The 23346-nt window shown below is 43.2% G+C and overlaps 1 protein-coding gene across 9 annotated transcripts in view; it reads right to left on the bottom strand.

Annotated features, from left to right (window-relative positions):
- The window catches only part of LOC131591646 (E3 SUMO-protein ligase PIAS2-like), a 75891-nt gene that overhangs the window by 18877 nt on the left and 33668 nt on the right, over positions 1–23346 (bottom strand). For 5 of the 9 annotated variants that reach the window (XR_009280427.1, XM_058862577.1, XM_058862574.1 and 2 more), the window contains exons 2-4: positions 15528–15662; positions 1688–1793; positions 261–334 (exon numbers count right to left, since the gene is read on the bottom strand). The exons of 1 other annotated variant lie outside the window; for it this stretch is intronic. Coding sequence is in view for 7 of the 8 variants with exons in the window: in XM_058862577.1 (XP_058718560.1) it covers positions 261–334; positions 1688–1793; positions 15528–15662 (315 nt within the window). In the remaining variant the exon portion in view is untranslated. Of the gene's footprint in view, positions 1–260; positions 335–1687; positions 1794–2582; positions 2786–15527; positions 15663–16655; positions 16785–17159; positions 17220–23346 lie in introns of those variants that run through there. 3 more of the 9 variants (XM_058862580.1, XM_058862578.1, XM_058862581.1) reach the window with 3 other exon arrangements.

The following is a 23346-nucleotide window of genomic DNA, read 5'->3' as shown; positions in this document are numbered from 1 at the left end:
CTGCAATCCGTTGCCTTTTGGAGGAAACTCCCGGCCAGACTTGGAGAAAGGGTTTTTTTTGTACATTTTGGATTTTATATTATTACAACACATACATATCTTATTTATACCTTTACGAATTTTTATTTACAGATTAATTTATTACAAGTATATAACAAAAACTAGTGAAGTTTCTAAAGTGGGTCTTCTTAAAAGCAGCCCAACTCTGCACTAAAGATAAAAATAGAAATCTGTATCTGGTAATTTCCAGATGTACTTACAGGACACATCAAAGATACCCGCAGACTGGTTGTAGCAATCTCACTATCAGGATCTGCAGTAAGTTTTTCTTTAACTATTAAAATAAGTTAAGAAGTTATACACAGATGTCATTATTTAAAATGCTAATCTTGATTTACCGGTACATGTCCTTTATTTCCAGCTATCTAAATAAATTAAGCATCTAGGAAACTAGTTCATAGCAATACCAAACAACTATAGCTTCACTATTTATAAGCAACTGGCAAACATTGTGCATAACAACATTGTTTGATGTGCAGCAGATGCACTAACAGCCACAATGGTTAGTAGAGCAAACTCAACCTAACATGTAAAGAGAAAATAATTATGTTATAAATGCAAAGGCAAATTCAGGTTAAAAAAAGAGAAATTTATTATAAAACAATAAAGAACAAACAACGAGGAAAAACCACAATAAAATGGGCAGCGCAGCGCTGGGTGGACAGGGTCTATACCAAAGGTATACGTGTTCCCAAATCCATGCTTGAGGGTTTTCTGGTCTGGGTTTTTATAGGGATTTTGTGTCCTGAGGCCAAATTCCAAGCAGGCACCATTCACCAAAGGTCCTTGATTGTTGGATGAATGGATTTCCTGGCATTGGAGAATAGAGTTAGTAAATGTCTGGGCAGAGTCTCCTCATATGTAAAGAGGTTTTTAATGTTCCCAGATTTCAATTTTGATTTGGGCCATCAGGACGGAGTGGTGGGATCCGGGTTGGAGCCGATGGATATCTCGGCTGGGCTTTTCCCTTTGTCCAGTCTGATTGCTTCCCCAACAGCGGTCTGCCAGGTGGGGTGTTTGGTTCTGGTGATTTGTCAGCCTGATTGCTTCCCCAACAGCGGTCTGCAGGGCGTTTTCAGGTCTGGCGATGGATATCTCCTCCGAGCTCGTCCTTTTGTTAGCCTGATGGCTCATGTCCTGCTTATTCTTTTCGGTCGATGGGCGCAGGCTAGCATTGTTTTCTCCTGAATGGGAATTCGCAACTAGATCTGGGGAAGGACTTTTTGCCACACTGTTTTATTTTATATTATTACAAATATATTTAATTTGACCTCTACGAATTTTTATACATAAGTTTATCTATTACAATTATCAGTGAGCGAGGTACAATCAGCATCACATGCAAGTGAAGAGAATTTAGAACATCTACCTGCACCTCACAGCCCACCACAGTAAGTAGTGTTCATGGTATTCCCATAAGAACATTTCAGATGGTGTGCTCCTTACCAGCACAGGGACTCTCACTGAAAAAGTGTGATGCCTCAGCAACAGCAAAGGGAACTTTGATACTCTGGGCATGGACTTTCTTCTCAAAATTATGCAAATTATTGAAGTATTAGAAATTCTAGTATTAAAGAGCCACCAACCACCTTCAAAAAGTATAGACAAGCAAATTAATTAGACTTACTTAGTGCTCTGGAATGATCAGGGTTTCTGATACCTTTCATTTTTAACCTCTGCAAAAGCATAGCTGAAGTGAGCTGGCGAACGAGATACAGAGACATGGAGTAATTCTACAAAAAGAGTGATTGAAGATTAAATGTTGATTTCATACAGTACTTCCACTATGACAACAGATTACTATTTACACTGGTTATATCATCCAGCAAAAAAACCACACACATGATTTTTGCCTAATAGTTATGAAAAGCAGACAGACAACTTCATTACTGTGAAAGAGTCCAATATTCTGCCAGAATTCTCCTGCCAATCAAATCCAATTCTCTTACTCCAGTTCCGACTTAACTAAGATTGTTGGAGGTTAGGATTTTCTCCCATTTTGTTGCTAAGAAACAATAACGACCGATACTTAAGAGAGACAAAAGTAACCATGGAGAAGGGCGAAGAGTACAGCTGGCTTTACTATCTTACCTGAGGGGTCTCTCTTCAAGGGGCAGAGATAGCTCGAGATTTGGCCTGAGGGAAAGCCGGCTGGGCGCAGCTCCTCGCCCTCTCGCTGTCGCCTTGGGAGGAGGACAGTCGAGCTGCTTGGGGGGGGGGATTTACTGCCGCCGCCGGAGCGCAGCCTTGCCCTGTTTCTCCTACCGTGGGTAAGTCTTTGCTTGTGAAAGCAGATATTGAACTGGGACCTTATTAACACCCTACCTCACTAAAAAAAAAGGACCTTCTCCATCTGCTCGTGTGCCTCAGGGGAAACCCCGGGACCCCGAGCCCGTTTCCCCTCTGAGGGTGCCTCTCCCTGCTGTGTTCAGGAGCTGAACTGCCTCTGCCCAGCCCCCGCCGTGTCTCTGCTGCTGCTCTGAAGTTTTTTGCTACAATATAGCCATGCACACCTTACCTACCGGGACCAACTCCTGCTGCACCTGCGGGGTTTCTGATACATCTTGTTTACCACTCAGAGATTTTGCTCATCCCTGCCGTTCCACCTTGCTGGCTTTTGAGGATCCCTGATACAGCTCCTTTAGCTATCCAGAGGGGCATTGGGATTGGCTGTCCCTGAGGGTTTGTAAATAAAGCCCCTTTTCCATCCCTTCCGCCGGTTGCGCCCGCCATTATCCACATGCAGAGAGACGAACTCGCACCACAACGCCCCTTGCAGCCGCAGGGAAATCATTGCACCTGCCCTGCCCGGCCGGGGAGCCACCAGCTCCCCTGCCGGCTGTGACCGTAACTACACCAAAGGGGAAAGTGCCTGCGGCCAAGAAGGCTGCTACTGCGTTTTCTGGTTCTGTTTGTTGTTGCTGCCGTTGTTGTTGTTTGCCTTGTTATACATGTAAAGAGTAAAATGTGACCTCCTGATCAGTATACAAAGATGTTTACAGTTTGAACAGTAGAATGTTGTCACTGTAAGGTGCCTTCTTTGTTAAATACCTCATGTTGTGTCATGTTTGTTACATACCAATGTTGTTGTGACAGCCTTGTTAAATGTCACCTGGCCTTGTATATTGCCTCTGCTGCTCCAGGCACCCCCTAATGACAACCGATGACACTGCCCAGTATGTAGATGAGTGAACTCCCATGGGGGTTAGCACCCAGGGGAAGTGGAATTAACATCTAAAGACCCCTAGAATCAGCAAGCCATGGCACAAACCGGACTCCAAACTACGTCGAGGATCAAGGGAGAACACTGAGCAACTTACTGATGTTCCAGACCTCGTTGCCATAAGTAAAACAACACTTGCTGTGCATGACTACTCTAGGTTTTCAACAAGCCAGTGTCTTCCCAGGGACTCTTGTGAGGACAGAAGCCCCAGCTCTGCCATGTGGCAGAGCTGAACACCTCCTCCTCTGTGTCATCCATCCGGAGCAGCGGTGGTGTGCGCAACCCCTTGGGCCCTCCACCTAGAGCTGTCCTCAATAAAGGCATTAAAAAGGAGCTGGTCTCCTTGCCCGTTCTTTTCAATACATACTAGTAAAGAACTGTTATTCCTTTTCTTATATCTTTGCCTGAAAGCCCCTTAATTTCAAAATTATAATAGTTCAGAGGGAAGGGGGTCATATTCTCCATTCCAAGGGAGGTTCCTGCCTTCCAAGAGACAATCTAGGGTCTGTTCTTGGAAAGTTTATTTACATAGTGGCACATCTCATACATGCAGTCTTTAGGAACTTCTCACATTTGTCTAAATCCTTCCCTTTTTCCAGTGTCAGTCTGTTAGTAGGGAGCTCAGAGACAATCACACAATAAAAGATTATGGTCTTTCAGGTGCAAACCTAACACCTTCGAAAGGCACGCAGTTGCACCAATTTCTTTGTACCTTTTCTTTAGCTTGCTCTGCACTTTTAAGCCAAGCCTTGTTATACCATCTCCACTCCTTTGAGGCTGGCCCCATTCAGTAGCATTTACTACTCTTCCCTAATTCATACCACTTGCCATCTGCTTTTGTTCATCATTCACTCTCTCTTCAAGGTCACATGAAAAGAAAATTCTGCAAGTCCCACCAGCTCTTGACTAGATGAGCAGATAAAGTGATCTAAATGCATGTGACACCAATAAGAAAAATGGGGGGCTTTGGGTGTGTAGGTGTGTTTGTTTTTTTTCCCTAAAGAATGACTATACATTGCCTACAGAAAGAATTTTATAGGCTCAAGTCCGACCACCTCTAAGGGGTTAATGCTTCCTTTACTCAGCACTCCTCCACTATCAGTCAAGTCCATGCCAATAAGCCTTTACCATGAGCCTGCTGACACTCCAGACTGGCCCCCAAGGACTCAACTTTGAGGATGTATAGTGATGGCTGCTACATGAGTTCTGGCACCAACATTAAACCAAAAAGCTTGTTCTACATCTCAGGGAAAAAGGGAATGCTGGTACAACCTCAAAGTAATTTGCTTCCATGAGAATATGTTTTGGTGGACAGAGGAGAGGAAGAAAGCAGAGGTCAACAGGAGAGGCCAAGACCACACACAGCACTGTAGTTATTTTAAGATTCTTGTACTTTCTGATTGGGAAGAAACAGCCTAGATCTTTCTCTCCACCTCTGTTTTAGAAAAAAAACAAAACAAAAAACACTTTGCTGTCAGCACTGCCCTTCATTCATTTTCTGAATATTAGCTTTCTCTCCAATTTTTTTTAAAATTTTTAATTAGTGTAAAAAAGCTTATACTGGAGTCTCACTTTGAAATGTGGTGTCTCTAGTCCAGTTTTTGATTGTGAAGAAATAAAGAGGTAAGCTACTTTGATAATTGAATCCAGAAGGATTTACTGTCCTGGCTCTTTTGTAGTAACCAGGAGGGGTCATGGCCAGAACCTGAGGTTAGTTTCTACCACCTCATGTCATTGCCTGGGGCAGGGAGTCTCTTTCAGGGAGAAGGGGTTCCTTAAAGTTGAGTAAACTTGGTGGCATAGGTGTGGCAGAGGGAGCCAAGGAAGTGGTCTAGTATCATCTGTTGTCAGGGGGGTTCTGTGTGAATTGTTCCTTTTCTTGTTCTCTCCATAATTAGTATTGTTGCTGTTACTGTTCTTTTTCTCATCTCATTGCTGTTTTCAGTAAACTGTTCTTATCTCAACCCACAATCTTTACCTTTTGTGCCTCCAGTTCTCCACTCCAGCCCGAAGCAGGAGTGGCATATGGTTTGGAGAGTCTTCAGGGTGAGAGGAATAACAGGTTTGTCTTTATTAACAAGCTGTGGGTCTGCTGATAAGATGAAACTGTCACTGAGAGATAACAGAAACAATGGGATGGATTCCACTGAAGGATGAAAGGGACACTGAGGAAACACCATAAAATTCCACAAGAGTTAAGAATGAAGAGAGGGATTATGCATTGGGGAGGGATGTCAGGTATTAGGCATTCCAGGAAGCCTGCACCTCTCAAGTACCTCAGCCTATGAGGAAAGAGAAAAGGGACATGTGGCCAGGAAATTAGGATAAAAAGGAGGCTGTGTCCTCCAAAAATTTGAGAGACCCCAGGGGAATGCCCCATGGCCTCTCCCTTTATTCGAATAAAGGACTCCTCTGTCTCCTTTTTGGACATAAGCCTCTGGTGTTTGTGGATTAATCTTCCTGACAATTTGGGGCTCTGTCCGGGATATTTCCACTGTCCAGGGTGGCGGGTAGCGAGCGGAGCTGAAGGTGCGCCTCATCCAGTTTCGGTGATCAGCTCCCCTTGGTGGCGGCCGGCATGGGGCGATTGATTGGATTCCTGAGACTGTCCAGGAGACAGACGAGTGGCAGACCAGGGGGGTCTGTGAAGAGTCTGCAGGGAAGGACCACTGAAAATCTCACTGGTGAGTAAAATGGGATCTTCGGGGAGCAAGCCTGGGAGGGCACCCAGGGAGGGTAGCACAGGTCAAACAGGGCACCCATGGAGGGTTGCAAGGGTACAGCTGGGAAGGGGTCCCGGCAAAAGGGATGACGATCTCATAATACCCCCGGAGAGTCCCTTAGGGAGAATGCTGAGATCTTGGGACAGATTGTGCATTCACCCAGAAGTAACTATGGAGATGATGGTAAATTATTGTTTTTATGTATGGCCAGAGTATAAGTTGCCAAATGGACTTATGTGGCTACCTTATGGAACGGATAGAATTTGTGTCAAATTCTGTGGAGGTATTTAGAGGAGAATTAGAAAGGATGGATTGAAAGGGAATGTGGATTGATATGGTTTAAACAAGCAACAGGAGAAATCTATGTGTTAAGAAAAAAAGGAGAAGAGGAAAAAGGGGGGGAAGAGGAAAACGGTGAAGATTGAGATGTTTTTCAGCACCTTCCCCCATCTTGTCATCCGGTGTTGCCAGCTGACCCAGGGCCAGCTGCAGGTCCCCTGTATCCTCATCTTCCAGAGCAAAGGGATCAGGGAAATGCTGTTCCTACAGCTCCACCTGAGAATAACAATGGTGTAGGGGGGGGGGAGCAGCATATCATATCACCCCCTAGAACTAGAAGGGGAACTCAATTTAGGGCATCAGATGCCCCCTGGACCCAAGAGACAGGAGTACACCAAATGCCACTCAGCCAAGTTCCTTTGGGAGGTTAAGGGGGAGGGTTTGGGTTTGTAATTGTACCACTTACTACCTAGGATATAAGAGGACTGAAAAAATAATTAACCCCATATTTGGATGATCCCATAGGGGTGGGGGAAAAGATAGAGGAATATTTGGGAAATGCAAATTATACATGGGAGGATTAGGATTTTCTTTTGGGGATTTTGTTTGGGTCATCAGTGAAACGAATGATTTTGCAGAAAGCTCGGCAGCAGTGGGAAGATGAACATCCACAAGCAGTGGGGGGGGCTGGACCTAATGCACCTACAGTGGATGATGCCATCCCCCAGGTGGACCCCCAGTGGGATCCAAATAACCAGGCCAGTGTGGCTTGCCTCTGCGATTAGCGATTAGCGTGCTTATTTGATTAGGGCAATCAAATCAGCAGCTCCCAGAACTAACAACATAGCTAAGGCTATGTCATTAGAACAGGAGAAACATGAAAGCCCCTCTCATTGGTTTGAGAGGATTAGGGATGCCTTGCGGAAGTATGGGGGGATGGATCCTGAAGGGAAAGCCTTTGACACATTGCTGAAGGTACAAATTGTTACAAAGGCTTGGCCTGAGGCCTATAAGGAAAGAACTACAAAAAGATCAAGAGTGGCACAATAAGCCTCTGGAAGAATTGGTGAGAAAAACACAGCAAATATATATAAGAAGGGATGAAGAAAAGTTAAAAGCTAAGCCAAAGATGATAGCAGAGTTTTGCAGCCCCAAAGGAATAAACCACAAGGTCCAAGGGGTCCCTTGGGGCAGAGGGGATGGGGTCGGCCACAAGGAGGTGGCCAGGGCATTCCCTCCTCGACAAGGGAGAGCCGACCCAAACAGCGGTTGGGGAGGAACCAGTGCGCTATCTGCAGGGCAGAAGGGCATTGGAAAAGGGAATGTCCACAAAAACAGCTGGACCCTCAGGAGGAAAACGTCCAGAAGATAATGGAAATGGATTGTTAGGGATGTCAGGAGTTTCCATTATGCCAAGGACCCGCCACTCAGGAGCTCTTGATAACTTTTAAGGTGGGTCCGGATCGAGAGAAGGTGTGTTTTCTGGTAGACACAGGTGCCTCTCAATCCACCTTGAATTTTATACCTAAAGGGGGGAAACTGTCAAAAAGATCATTGGTTATTCAAGGAGTAAGCGGAAAGAATGAGCAAGTGCATTTTATTCAACCACTATTAATAGATGTGGGGGACAGGTTTGAAATGCATGAATTCCTGTTTGTTCCTAATTGTGATTGTAATTTACTGGGAAGGGATTTGATGGCAAAAGTGGTAATGCAAATCAGTATTGTAAAAAATGACACTGAGTCCAGCACTGTGATATTTTTGTGTAAAATGTCTGAGAAAGCTTATGCTGAAATAGATCTGGAAGTGTGGGCAGCCCCCGGGAAATACAGAAAATTAGACATAGAGCCTCTCCAAATTACTTTGAAGCAACCAGGACAAGTGGTATCTAAAAAGCAATACCCTCTTTCAAGGGAGGGAAAGAAGGGGCTACAGCCTATCATTGAGTCCCTGCTAAAAGCAGGTCTTTTGGAGCTGTGCATGTCTCCCTATAACACCCTTATCCTGCCAGTTAAGAAACCAGATGGAACCTACAGAATGGTGAAAGATTTAAGAATAATAAATGAAATTGTCAAATCAAGGCATCCCACAGTTCTGGATCCCTATACAATCCTGAACCAGATCCCTTCTTCACACCAGTATTATTCAGTACTGGATTTGAAGGATGCTTTCTGGGGGTGTCTGATTACACAAGATAGTAAACAGTATTTTGCCTTTGAGTGGGAACAAGAGGAAAGAGGGAAAATGGTAAAGCAGTAACTGACTTAGACAGTCCTCCCGCAGGGTTATACAGACTCACCTGTTTTGTTTGGACAAGCTTTGCAGAAAATATTATGCGAGTTTATTCTAGCCTCAGGAGTTAAGTTGTTGCAGTATGTGGATGATTTGCTTTTATCAGGAGAACAGGAGGAGATGGCTGAAAAAGCTACTGTAAAACTGCTTAATTTTCTTGCTAGAAAAGAACTTAGAGTGTCCAAAAAGAAGGCGCAGTTGGTAGAGAAAATGGTCAAATATTTGGGACACATTTTGACTGGAGGGTTCCGGTGTATTGATCCAGAAAAAATACAAGCAATTTTACAAGTACCATTACCCCAAACAAAAAAGGAGTTACGGCAGTTTTAGGGTTGGTGGGATACTGCAGAGTATGAATAGAGGACTTTTCTGTTGTGGCCAGACCTTTATATGGCTTTTTAACACAAGACAGTCCTAATGTTGTGGTATGGACACCAGAAGGAGAGCAAAGCTTTGAAAAATTAAAAGACAAATTGGTTAATGCCCCAGTCCTAGCTCTTCCAGACACAGAAGAAGAATTTGAACTATATGTGGATGTTAAACAGGGTCATGCTAAAGGAATTTTGGTGCAAGAAAATGGGGGAACATGCCTGTTGCCTACTTTTCTAAAATGTTAGACCCGGTGGCCAGAGGCTGGCCCCATTGTCTGCAAAACTGTGCAGCCACAGCTCTGATGCTGGATGAGGCCCGAAAACTGACAAGGGAGGGTGTCTGATTGTTAAAGTTTCACACCAGATTAAAGCTTTGTTAACTGAGAGAATAAGTGGATGACCAGCGCTTGGTTATTACAGTATGAGTCTTGTTTAATGGAACAGGAGGATTTAGAATTTAAAAGCAGGGAAGGTTTTAACCCAGCCTCCTGTTTGAACGGCCCTGAAGAAGGGGGCCAGGGCGAATTCCATGACTACATTCAGGTGATAGATCTCCAGAGTCAGGCAAGGGAAGATCTATGAGACATTCCATGGCCTGAGGGAGAAAATGTGTTTATTGATGGATCTTCAAGGGTGATAGAAGGAAAACAATTTACAGGATACTCTGTTGTGAATGGAAAGCAATTAAAAGAAACCACCACCCACCTGGTCAGCTCAGACAGCAGAGCTGTATGCTCTTGTGAGAGCCTGTGATTTATACCAAGACAAGACAGTAAATGTTTTTACTGATTCTAAATATGCATATGAGATGATACATGCATTTGAGAAACTATGGGAATAAAGAGGTTTATTAACCTGCAGAAGACGTTGGCTCATGAGAACTTAATCTCCCACCTATTGGAAGTGGTGAATTTACCAAAAAAAGTAGCAATAATACACATCAAGGGGCACCAGGCAGGGTGCTCGGAAGAAGCAGTAGGAAACCGACTATCTGATGAAGAAGCTCAGAAAGCTGCATTGTTGACAGAAATATCTAAGATCCTCCCCTTGCTCCCAGTAACTGCACCACTGCCACAGAAACTGTCTTTTCCACCAGAGGAACTTGAGATAATTAAAGAGTGGGGCAGAGGAAAGAGGGAGTAATTGGTTTACAAAGGATAGTAAGCTGTGGATACCAAAAGCTCTGGCCTTACAGTTGTTAAAACAACTTAACGAAGGAAGTCATTTGGGCTCCCAAAGGATAGCAGAAGCCTTCCTCAAAACATATGTTGCTGTGGGTCTTTTTAATCAGGCAAAGTGAGCTACTGAGGGTTGTTTGATTTGTGCTAAAACAAATAACAGAGTTACAAAGAAACTTGCCAGAGGGGGAAGGCCTTGGGCTATACATCCTTTCCAGAGATGCCAGGTGGATTTTACTGAAATGCCTCGAGTGGCGAGATTTAAATATCTTTTGGTAATAGTATGTCAGTTAACATAGTGGCCAGAAGTGTTTCCAGCTATTTCAGCAACTACAGGGTCACTTATTAAAGTATTTTTGGAGCAAATAATTCCAAGATATGGGATTGTGGAAGCAATGGACTCAGATAGGGGAACTCATTTTACAGGAAAAATTCTTAAAGAAGTTATGACTGCTTTAGGGATACAATGGAACCTCCACACCCCCTGGCATCCCCAGAGCTCAGGCTGGGTTGAAAGGATGAATGGGGAAATAAGGAAACCCCTTCTGAAGCTGGTGATAGAAACTAAGATGCTGTGGGTACAGCTCTTGCCACTGGCTTTGGCAAGAATAAGGGCCAGACCCAGGGGGGGGATATTCAACTATCTCCCTTTGAATTGATGTTTGGAATTCCTTATCCTTGTAATTCTCAGCCTGGGGTGGGGGTAGAGATAAGTGATGTATATTTAAAACAATATGTGGCCTGGATACTGTCTCTTGTGAAATCTCTGTGACAGGAAGCTCAGCTGACACAGACCCTGCCTTTGGACTTTGCTGTTCACAACATCCAAGCAGGAGACTGGGTCCTAGTTAAGGAGTAGAAAGAAGCACCACTGGTAGCTAAGTGGTGTGGACCTTTCCAGGTGTTGCTGACCACAGAAACAGCCATCAAGACAGCTGAACACAGGTGGACCCATCACACTCGGGTCAAGGTCTCTGAGGCCCCAGAGATTTGGACATTTCAACTGGAGGAGAAGGATGGGAAACCGCCACTGACACTGCAGGAATGGACTGGAGCAGTAGCCGTGCGTCAACATCGGGGGAAGCCCCGAGTGCCTACCCACAGAATGCCTGCTGAAATAGTCTGTATGGGCATCCCTACTCTCAAATCTCCAGTCACTGAGGACCAATCCATGCTGTCATTGCTTTCTTTATGCTAAGCTGTTTCTGTGCCTTCACTTGCCACAGGTGGTGTTGAAGACAACGTGAAATTGAAAATTAGGTTAGGAAATTAGATTATTACACTATTATAATGTTTCTCTTAATAATTTTACCTTTATATTTTCAGTTAAGTTAGGGTCTAAAGTGGGAAAATAATTTTTTAACCTTAGGAGAAGAAGTAGCAAAAACCTTTGACCTTAGGAATTGTTGGGTCTGCGGAGGGCCAGGGGGATCTGAAAACTGGCCATGGGTGGCCAGCCCGGTCGAGCCTAGATGGTGGGTTAGCACCCTGAGTAAAGTCCATAATGGAATGGGATTTTGGGACAAAGAAGGAAGTCCATGGCAGCTTCATTCTTCTGAAAGAGGCATATATTGCCTAAATAGAACAGGTAGCATATATGTGGGAAAAAGCGTTTGTGACTGGACTTTATCTTTGGGTTTAGATTGTTGGACCCCCAACTGCCCTCCTTATGACTGTTCCAGATATCAAGGCAGATGGAATCAAACGCATGTTAAGCTCACTAATGGTAGCTGGGTGAGGTGTTCCTTCCATAATTACAAAAAGGATTTTGAAGACTGTAAAGCAGTGGGGAAGGATAAGTTTTTTGACCCCTTATTTTTAAGCTGCCCCTGAGATAATTTCATAAGACACATGTTGTCCATGACTGTCAGTGGAAATGGCAACACCAGAATGGAACTCGAACCCTTTTCAGTAGGTTCTGGTCCAGATCTAACAAAACAGACCTGGGATGTAACTGCAAGTGGAAACATCATGTGGGAGCTTGGAAATGCAAATACTGTGATTCTTATGGCAAGGAAACTATTGTTGGGGGACCACTAGGCCCGGGAAGCAAGCTGTATTTTGACCAACTAATTAATGATGGAAACTGCAAAGGTCCCTTTGCCAATGGGACCTGGGCTCTAAAGGGGCATTACTGAATTTGTGGCCAATATGCTTACTGCAGGCTACCCCAGAACTGGTCAGGGATATGCTATGTGGGGTATATTAGGTATATTATAGGTATGTTCTTTCTGCTACCACAAGTTCAGTGAAATCAGTTAGGAGTCAAAGTATATGATGATCTAATTACAGAAAAGTGGTCAATTGATACATCCCTGGCTGGAAGGAGCACCCAAAAGTGGGGAAAAGATGAATGGCCACCTGAACAAATCATACAGCACTATGGACCAGCTACTTGGAACCCAAATGAATTAATATCAGGTGCCAGAGAACCCATTTATAATTTAAATTGGATAATTAGGTTGCAAGCTGTCTTTGAAATAATAATTAACTAGACAGCTACAGCTCATGACCTTCTTGCTGACCAGTCAACTCAGATAAGAAATGCAGTATTTCAACATCGAATGGTATTAGACTATTTATTAGCAGAAGGGAGAGTTTGTGGCAAATTAAAGGACTCAAACTGCTGTTTGCAAATAAAAGACAATGGAAAGGTGGTAAAACATAACAAAAGGAATAAGAAAGTTAGCTCATGTACCGGTCCAAACATGGAAAGGATGGGAATGGGACATGCTTTCATGGTTACCTGGTGGACTATGGGTTAAACAAATGGTTTTTTTCCTCTTATGTGTTGTAACAACTCTAGTCTTTCTACCATGCATGATCCCTTGCATAGTACAACTCATTCAACATGTGATCAAAGGGATGCAGGTAGTAGCCATGCCTGCTGACTCAGAGATGGCTACAAAAGGGCAGAAAGTGATGGCACTGCAAATAATTGCAAGGCCAAAAAAGACCCAAGAACAAGACATTAAGTCAATGATAACTAAAGTTTCTAAAGACAATTATTAAAAATTACGAGGAAGGATTGAGAGGAATAACAGGTTTGTCTTTATTAACAAGCTGTGGGTCTGCTGATAAGATGAAACTGTCACTGAGAGATAACAGAAACAATGGGATGGATTCCACTGAAGGATGAAAGGGACACTGAGGAAACACCATAAAATTCCACAAGAGTTAAGAATGAAGAGAGGGATTATGCATTGGGGAGGGATGTCAGGTATTAGGCATTCCAGGAAGCCTGCACCTCTCAAGTACCTCAGCCTATGAGGAAAGAGAAAAGGGACATGTGGCCAGGAAATTAGGATAAAAAGGAGGCTGTGTCCTCCAAAAATTTGAGAGACCCCAGGGGAATGCCCCATGGTCTCTCCCTTTATTCGAATAAAGGACTCCTCTGTCTCCTTTTTGGACATAAGCTTCTAGTGTTTGTGGATCAATCTTCCTGACAAGGGGAGCACTAAATTGGAGAGTACCATTGTTAAACCATGACATTTACACAAATAATCACATAGGAATAAATAGTTCTTGACTTAGTGTAAGAGATGGTCCGAAGTTTCGCTCATTTGCTTCACGACTGTCGCAAGAACAGAGCCTAAGACCCCGAAGACCCCAAGGGACTTTGTACAGGGGTTCTGGCCTAGTTGAGGTGTATGCTTGCCTAGTGATTGTTTGCAGGTGTGCTTGTTGTGCTGCCATGGTACACTGTTTTACTTCCTCCTGGTGAGCAGGGACTTGTAAGGAGCGGCCTGTTCTGTAGCTTACACCTGCTTCCCAGAGCAACGGGTCTGTCCTGGGGTGACTTTATGATACTGGTATCCCTAATCACCTGGTTTATGTTACATATTAAGTTCTGCACCTTTAAGACTGGCTCTGAGAGTGAAGGAGGGAGGAGAAGCAGCACAGTTTGTGTTGAAGAAAAACATCACTCCCCCACATCCTGCGCCTGGACTGTGTTGTCTGCAGCACAGACAGACAGCAGGACAGAGCTTCTCTTTTACAGTTAGTTAGTTTTAGCTAGCTGAGGCAGAGGAGTTCCCTGGACTTTTTTTTCCCTTTTTTTTTTTATCTGTTCAAACCTGCTCTGGACTGAAAAACACCCAGCCAAACCCCAGGAGCTCATGCCTGTGGCCCACTGGGGCCTGGGCTGTGGCACTTTCCAGCGCCGAAGGGACTGATAAGACCCTGAGCAGGCCAAACTACACCATATGAAAAGGACTTTTCTTCCTGGATTTGCCATCTCATCGAACAGCGAGTGGTTTTATTGTTTAATATTATTCAATTTCTGTTAAATAAACAGTTTTTTCCACTTCTCTCCAAAGAAATCTCTTTTCCTGAACCAGTTGGGGGGAGGGGCCGTTTGAATTTTGCTTTTCTGGGGGAACCCCATTTGGAGGTTCTCTCCCAAATTTGCCCTAAACAAGGACAGGGTCTCATCACAATAGCCTATAAATTTCCCCACCTCTTCGCCAGCTGCCCCTTGCTTTTGAAACAGACTATAAAAGTGACTTTCTAAGTTACTTTCTTCGAGATCTCTCAACAGAAGAAGACGCTGGTGACCCTGTCTCATCTGTTGGTAGCTTTAACTCCCCTTTCTCTCTCTCTTTACTTTGTTTTCTTTATCTCTCTCTCTCCCTCTCCTCTATCGCATAACCCCTGTTGTTGGCACCAAAATAAAGGGGCACTATTGTGATTTAAACTGAAATCCCTTTGTGTCCTTTTTACACTCTGAGATGAAATAAACTTCTCACAACTCCCGCTTGTATTAGCAGATCGTGATACTTAGCAACAGTTTGAAGGGCTGATGCAACCATTATTTAAACTTAAGATGAATTCAGAAATTTCCCATGTCCTTTTTTTTCTTTAAAAATCCATAGGTGGATTTCTAAACAACCGCACAGCCATTTTAAAGGCAAATTTATTTTCAGCTATCATTGGTGATCAGTTTAAAAAGTCTTCTCCAATGGACAATTACAACAGATACTAAGAAATATGCCTTAGAATATATGGCTACATAATTTCATTTTTCACACCATCAAGCTACAAGGAAGTGAGTAGGTCTACCTTTTGTTATTTTGTCATCTCTGAACTGTTATGTACTATTTACACCACAAAATGAGCTTGTTATTTTTGACACGCACTTCAGGAAACCCCTAACAGCAGGCTTTCTAATGTGAATTCTATAAGGAAGTCTTTATCATCTCTATGTGAATCATATTTATGTTACTGAAAAGTACAATAGTTCTGGAGCAAATTTTCTTTCCTGGCACTGATAAGTTCAGCCACCTAATACTAAACACTTGCTGGCATTTGCACTGCCAGCAACATCAGAAAGTAGGAGAGAAGAAAGGCTAGATGAGGTTATTTAAACAACTTCCCACATCCTACACAACATGCAGTTTACCTTTCCAATTTCAGAAGCCCAGGAAATGGAAATCTGTTTTGGCACTGCTGATGACAACCTAACTAGAGATGTTATATTTAAAGGACGCCCAGGTTGCTTCTGTTCAATTCCATTTTTTGGTGGTGGAGCATATCCCTATAGGAAGAAAGGACAATTAATGTGTTATCAAATCTCCCTGCTGACACAAACTTGTATGTTTTAAACAGATCTATGGGAAGCAGGTAAACCTAGAGGATCTCTAGGCTGGAGACCAAATCCAACATAATCTGAAAAATATCAGTCTTTGACAGTCTAATACAATAAGTCAACCACAATTATAAGGCATTTTTTGTTTAAAGGGGTTTTATAGAAAAGGTGAAAGTGCACAGCTTGGGTCCAGGTAAGTTCACTGGAAGAATAAAAAGTAATGTCGATGCTTCGTTCCCACATATGCACACACTGAAAGAGAGTGGAACATCGCAAGGATACAGCCTTAGTGACAAACACAGCAAGTCATGAAGAGTTAACTCAGTGTTTCACACCCAGAAAACACTTCAATGATTCTATGTAAAAAACAAGAGTCTTAATCCAAGAGTTCCACATCTCCTTGGTGCCTGATTTGCCTTGCATCAACTACACCTGACCCAGTTAGCTACGAGTTGTCATCTGTCCTCTGCCAAGGTCCCTGAAGAAGGGCTGTACATGGAATATCAGCTGTATTTAAAAGATCATAGAATCATAGAAGGGTTTGTGTTGGAAGCAACCTTAAAGATCATCTAGTTTCAACCCCCTAACCATGGGCAGGGAATAACAGGCTTTGCTGTTGTCTGCAGAAACAAAGTAAACGATGTTGTTTGCTCAGTTTTGATCAAAAATGCTGTAGTAAAACATTTTAACAGAGTAAAGGCATGATATTTTAGTAAAAGCCTGTCTGCACAAGCTAGCCTTTGGTATAAGTGGTGATATTAAAGGCTAGTGTCCTTGAAACTCTCCTAAAGCAGCAAGAATGAAAGAAAAACAATAGCCTTGTGTATTGGGGAAAGAATGTAAACCATATGTATTAACCAATAATAGCTTGCTAAGCCAACAGACCCTGTCAAACCCTATAAAAGGTGTGCTAAAGATAGAATTAAATGGCATTCACTATACTTCTGTGAAGACTCAGGGAATAGTCTGGCGGTTTCTCAATGTCTGGCGCCGGAACAGGGACCTCTTGAACGCTGAGAGGATTCGGTGGTGGAGCCGGTGTAGCGGACACATGTACGGGAAGACGCGGACGTGGATTGGTACCGGGTAGGCAGGCTGCGCGCAGTGAGATGCGGCGTGGTGAGACACGGAAAAAAGAGGCGGGCTGCTGGGGGAAGCCGAGGGCGGAGGAGTTGAGGAGAGGTCGCGACCCTCCCCCCGCCGTGCACTTGCTAGCATGGAAGTTGAGTTTGCGGCAGGGAAAAAACTGCTTCTGAGTATTATCGTTAAATGAGGTGAAGCAGTCAGGGAAAAGGACCTTGAAAGTTCGTTTTATGGGCTAGAGATAATAGGCGAGGGTGCATGGAAGAATGGAAAGACATAGGATATTTGATGTGGAAGAGAAAGATTACAGGGAAAAGCAAGGACACTGTCTCTCGGTCCAACTTGGCAGATTGTAATTAATACCTTAAAGAACAGGAAAGTGAGATATGCTCAGGCTGCGAGCACCATAATTCTACCTGTGTCACAGCAGCCGTCTTTACCTCCCACTGCTGGGCAAGCATTCCTGTCTATGCCGCCCTTGGAGAGAGGGAGGGAGAGTCAGAGAGAAGAAAATAAGAAGAAAGAAACTCCAAAACAAACACTGAAAAAATGAACAGAATATGTTCAGCAACAGCAAGATGCGATACATACTGAACTATTTCCTCCACTTTTGGAGACACTTTTAACAGCACAATCTTATTTAAGTTCCAACTTTACTACCTTGGAAGAAGAGAAGCCAGATTTAGATTCCACCTGAACCAGGGGGACATGGGAGAACATTGAAGTGTGCACAGAGAACAAAGGCACCCCCAGGGCAAAGGCAGTGCAGAAGAAGCTCCAAGGCCATGCTGGGCAAATATCAGCAATTACAGAAACAGTTGAGCAGAACAGGTGGCTCAGACAGCTTCAAAGAGAGACAAAATAGCCAAAAAGTCGCGAACTATATGGTATCTAGTTCGAAATTCATCACTGTAATTAAAAGTTGATAAGTTGCAATGATCATCGTTGCTACCACCTGGCCCTGAGAGGCTTTTCATGTAACATTGTCTGTTTTTGTAAAATCATGCCCTTTTTCCTCTGTCTGTGAACAACGAGAGAAATATTGAGAGAAAGAACTGCATTTGTTAAAGTTAACTTTGTGAGTTTTTTTTCTCTCCATTATTCCCCTCTGCGAGAGTATGTGAGGGATGACGGAGACTGCACTCAAACTTTTTAGATATAACAGCAGAACAGCAGCAGCAGCAGAGCGGGCAGTTCACACTGCCCCCCCCCCCCCTCCCCCTGCTCCCTCTCTAAGAAAAAGCACCAAGATAGTACCCAGTTTGTTAAAAAGTCATGATTCATTGGGTTTTTTAAAATGTTTTTATATACCCTTTTAGAGTTCATTTTGTGTTTTAAGTAATTATGAATTTATGTAGTTGCAGTTCTTTAGAGTTTTACTAGAGAGATTATTGTGATTCTTTGAAAGTTCAAAAAACCCCTTTTTAAAAAAAAGTGTTTAAGGTGAATATTAACAGAAGTAAAAATTACCTTGCAATAATTAGTTTTAAAACTTAATGTTAAAATATTGAATGATTTACAGTTGCTAGAAAAACAACCTTCCAATTAATGTTATCTACAAAAGATATTTATGGTTTAAAAAATAATTAGCTAGGAGAACTTCACTGTACAAGACAAAGTTAAGTTAAGCATATTGCCCAGTTGTTTGTTTTTTCCACAATTTTAATAAGATAATTTTAATGTGCGTCCTTTTGTTATAAAAAACACATATAGCTGCATATATACCAATTTGGACTTCAGATTTCAATTAAAAGTTAGACTTGATATTTTTGAAAAGTGCTATAACAGCTGAATGGCAAGTTGCCAAATTCTATGTTGTTGTGGTTTTTCTCTAGTAAAACTACACTTTAAAATCCTAACCAATTTAAGCATGTACTAGGCAAATTCCTATTATGAATAACTATTTTAGTAACATTGGTAATTATCATAATTTTTAAAGCCAAATGACAGAATTGTGATGTATTTGTTACATTTTTATAATCTTTATAGTGAATCCATGTTACTGTTATATAGTGTTTAAAAAGTATATGCCAAACTTTCAGTCGCCTTTTTGTAATAATAGAGTAAGATTCAGTTATGTTTTTATTTAATATAGATTAAGTGTTAATAGAATTAAGCAAAATCAAGTTTCATTATGTTTAAGTTTGAATGGTTTTTAGTTAAGTTTTATAACTTTGATTTTCTTTTAAGGTTTTGTTATTTCCTTTTGTTATAATTAAATTTTACCAGGTTCAAATATTGTTTAATTTAAATTGTTTTTTGTTTTATTGGAGACACTTGTCTAAACTGTGAAGTATAGTTATTTTCCTAGAGAGATAAAGATGACTACACCTGAAACAGCTGTGATAGAACACTGATGGACACCTGCTTATGAATAGAAGTGAATGCAGTCTGTGACACCCGTGATTTCATCGGGAGTTCTATTGTTTGTTGCAATCTATGCAGTTTTTGTTTTTTATAGCTTCCTTATTTTTCAGTGTTTCCAGAATTCCAAGAAAATGTACCATTGCTGAGGGTCAGCTGCCATGGGAGAGGCTTCAGATTAAACCAACTGCTGCATGGTTTAATTGGTCTGTTACCTAAGGCTTCTGATCATTTGCTTTGTACAAATGCAGTTCAACAGTTTGCTGTGCTGTAAGCATCTCATAGTTGCTATTACTGAGAGCCTTGTTTTAAAAATGAGTTAAGAGACATCTTTCCAATTTAAAGCCTAAGGCCCTGGCCAAGCCTTGACTTTACCTGGACAGAATGTTTGCCAACAGATCCAAATGTTTTCTGTACCAAATCAGTAATTGAGTCACTTTTTGACTTTGCAATTTGACCCTGTAATAAATTATTGTTGTATTAAAAATTCGAAGTGTATATAAGACAAATATGTTTTGCAAGAATATAAAAAAATATAAAGTATAGAAAAACCTCTCCTCAGAGTAGGACGAGGTTTTTCTCCAAGAAGTTGCTGATTGCCAGCAACGCCCAAGATAACTAACCCAGGCCGGCCCATCAACTCAAACAAACAAACAGGACACGGACCATCAAGAAGACAATGGAACTGGCTCGGGAAATTATCTACCTCCGGACCCAAGCAACGCCCTGCAAATTCCAGTGGGTACAGAAACTGATCAGTGAAAAAGACAAGTTCCAAAAAGAAAGACTTCGCCAGACCTGAACATCCCTGTGTTGAAAAAGCAATCAGGGGAGACAAAAGGGAAAACCCGGCCGAGATACCCATCGGCACCAGCCCGGATTCCACCACCCTGCCATGAAAAACCTAACATTGCAACACACACAGAAACTCCTTTACATATGAGGAGATTCTGGCCGGACAGTAGTTAATGTCTTTATTCTATGCCAGGAAATCCATTCACTGGACAATCAAGGACACTTGGTGAATGGAACCGGCCTGGAATTTTAGCCTGAGGACTTAAAAATCCTATAAAACCCCAAGCCTGAGAGCGCTCAGACGTGGATTTGGGAAACCTATACCTCTGGTGTAGACCCCTGTCCACCCAGCGCTGCGCTGATCTTTTTATTGTGGGTTTTTATCGCTGTTTTACTTATTATTGTTTATTAATAAATTTCTCTTTGATTTTATCCCAAAATTGCCTTTGCATTTATAACAGATTGGTGCCGTGACTCGGATCGGAAAACTGTGGGAGAACCTCGCTGTCCAGGAGGGTACCCCCGCTGATTTCAGCGGCCTGGGAAGCCGAGAACCTCCGCAGTTCACTCCGACATCCGAACCAAATTTAGGCTGAGGTAAAAACCACAATAAAAGAGGATACGGATCCAAGAAGAGCTTGGAAAAAAAGCCATGGCTTGGTAGCTCATAAAAAGTCAGTCGTGCACGAAGACATCCTCGCAAGAAAATTGCTGTAAGTACTGCGAGGTTGAGCAGGGTGATTGGGCGAGCGTGTGTGAGACGTGATCTGATCACGGAGCGAGAGCGGACTCCAAAGCCGCGGTTCCATCCTCCCGCGAGGGAATTGGCCGGCCACGGAGGAAGCGAGTCGGGGTGAGAGGACTCTCTCTACACGTTTGTAAAGCCTGGGGCCAAAGGGGTGCTCTGGGGGACCGATCACAAAGGGCTGGAAGAGGAAGAGGACGTCCAGTAGAGCTCGGGAATGAGTAAACTCTTCTAGCAATCAGGGCCCAAGGAGAGGTCCGGAGGAGAGATCAAAGCGCTAAGAAAGACCCCGGTACAGCAAACCGCGAAGGTGAGTATTAGCAGACTTTTGTCTCTCAAAAACACAAACACAACGCAGAGAAACAGGTAAGACTCCCTTTTTCACCATGGGACAGAGAAAGAGTAAAATACAAAAGCCAGTAGATAAGAAGAATCCTTCCATAAAAACGAAGGGATTGTTAGACATCCCACCAGAAAGTCCTTTAGGTTGGTTGTTAAAATATTGGGAAAATTGCCCTGAGAGAAAAAAGAAGTCCAAGGCAAAAAAAAAATGATCTACTATTGCGCCGAGGTTTGGGGTAGGCAGGAACTGAGACCCCATCTCATTTGGCCAATATTAGGAACGTTTGAAAGGTGGACGTGTAATGAATTGCTCTCTTATGTAGAGAGCAAGGTTTCCTCAGACTCTGAGGAGAAGGAATACGCCAAACTCTGGCTAAAGGCCAGAGTAGGGCTATTTCCAATGAAACTAAAAAGCGAAACAAAAACAGAAACCTGGGAGCCCCTTGATCATTTACCCCCTCCGTACCACGGGCCGGCCGGACCTCCCGTGGTGGATCAAGTGGTGCCATCAGCTCCCACGAGCTCGCCGGCACAACCAGGTGAAGCGCACACACATCGCGAACAGGGGAACCGGCGCCAGCAGTGGTTCCGGTGGCCCCCCCTCTGGCTCCTCCTGTGGGGACCGCAGCCGCCGCCGCTTCTCCAGAATCCATGGTGGTGCAAGGTCGGGGATCTCCTTATCCCCCATTGCCCGTCCCGCTGCCACAGCCAGGTCCCTCAAATTTGACAGGGGGAATCCTTCATAATAACCTGGTGGCAACGGACTTTACATCAGTAATAAAGGACCAGACTCTCAAAAACCCCTATTCCCCCCCCGCAAGCAGGACTCGTTTTAAGTCTAGGCAGATGAGTGAAGAATGGGAAGAGAATGAGAGTAGGCACAGAATGTTCCCTCTCAGGGAAGTGCCTACTGCTCCGGGAGTGATTGGGTTTGTGAATGTACCCCTAAACTCAGGGGATGTGCGAGCGTTTAAGAAAGAGATGGGACGATTGTTAGATGATCCGTTTAGAGTAGCGGAGAGATTGGATGAATTTTTGGGTAGTAGTATTTATACATATGAGGATCTCATGGCTATCCTGAGATCCCTGTTTAGTCAAGAGGAAAGGGAAATGATTAAACAGGCTGGTATCAGAGATTGGGAGCGGCGAAACCCTCAGGGAACGCCAGGCGATCAGAAATGGCCGAGCGTGAGCCCGAGTTGGAGCGCCCAAACAGAGGATGGCAGGAGGAGTATGAATGATTTGAGGAATATAATTGTGCAAGGAATAAGGGAAGCGGTTCCCCGGGGCCAAAATATTAGTAAAGTGTTTGGGGAATGCCAGGGGAAGGAGGAATCCCCCACCGAGTGGTTGGAGAGATTGCGACGAAGTCTACAGATTTACTCTGGGACTGACCCTAGCTCTCCGGTGGGAGAAGTGTTACTCAAAACCCAATTTGTGGCAAAGTCATGGGAAGATATTAGAAAGAAAGTTGAAAAGATTGAAGGGTGGCAAGAGAAAAATCTCCAAGAGCTTCTAAGGGAAGCTCAAAAGATTTACATGAGGAGAGAGGATGAGAAACAGAAACTCCAGGCCAAAATACTAGTGGCCGCAGTAAAAGAGGCTCAGAAACAAGAACAGGCGCACGGCAAGTTTAAAAGAGCGCTGAAAAAGCCGCAGGAGCCGCAGAAGGAGGGCTCCGCCCCGCGGAAAGATTCCCCAGAATGTTTCTACTGTAAGAAAGTAGGACACTTCCAACGGAACTGCCGCCAGAGATTAAAAGATGAACAAATATTCCAAGAAGATTAGGGGAGTCTTAGGCTTTTTCAGATGGGGACGATAACAGCTAAAGAGCCCTTGATAAAGTTAAAAGTAGGTCCCCATCGCGAAGAGGTAGAATTTTTGGTTGACACGGGAGCTGAGAGAAGCACCCTGCAAAAATTACCCAGGGGATGCGTAGCAAGTAAAGAAAAAGTAGTGGTAATCGGCGCGAAGGGAGATCCCTTCAAGGTTTCTGTAATAAAAGATGTGGAAATCGAATCTCAAAATAAAATATGCCTTGGAAATTTATTATTAGTAGAAGAAGCCGATTACAATTTATTAGGAAGAGATATGATTGTCGCATTAGGTATAAACATTGTTGTAAAGAATTCTGAATTAGTAATAAAGATATTCCATTTAACTCCAAGAGATGAAAGGGAGATTGATCCCAAAGTATGGCATTCAAAAGGGGAGGTGGGGAAATTAGATATTACTCCCATCAAAATTGAAATAGAAAACCCAGAGGATCCGATAAGGATCAAACAATATCCCATCCCGATAGAA

Source organism: Poecile atricapillus, chromosome W (assembly GCF_030490865.1).
Source record: "Poecile atricapillus isolate bPoeAtr1 chromosome W, bPoeAtr1.hap1, whole genome shotgun sequence".
Lineage (NCBI taxonomy): Eukaryota > Metazoa > Chordata > Aves > Passeriformes > Paridae > Poecile > Poecile atricapillus.
Note: the sequence above shows the minus strand (reverse complement) of the source record. Positions and strands in the feature narration are given on the sequence as shown.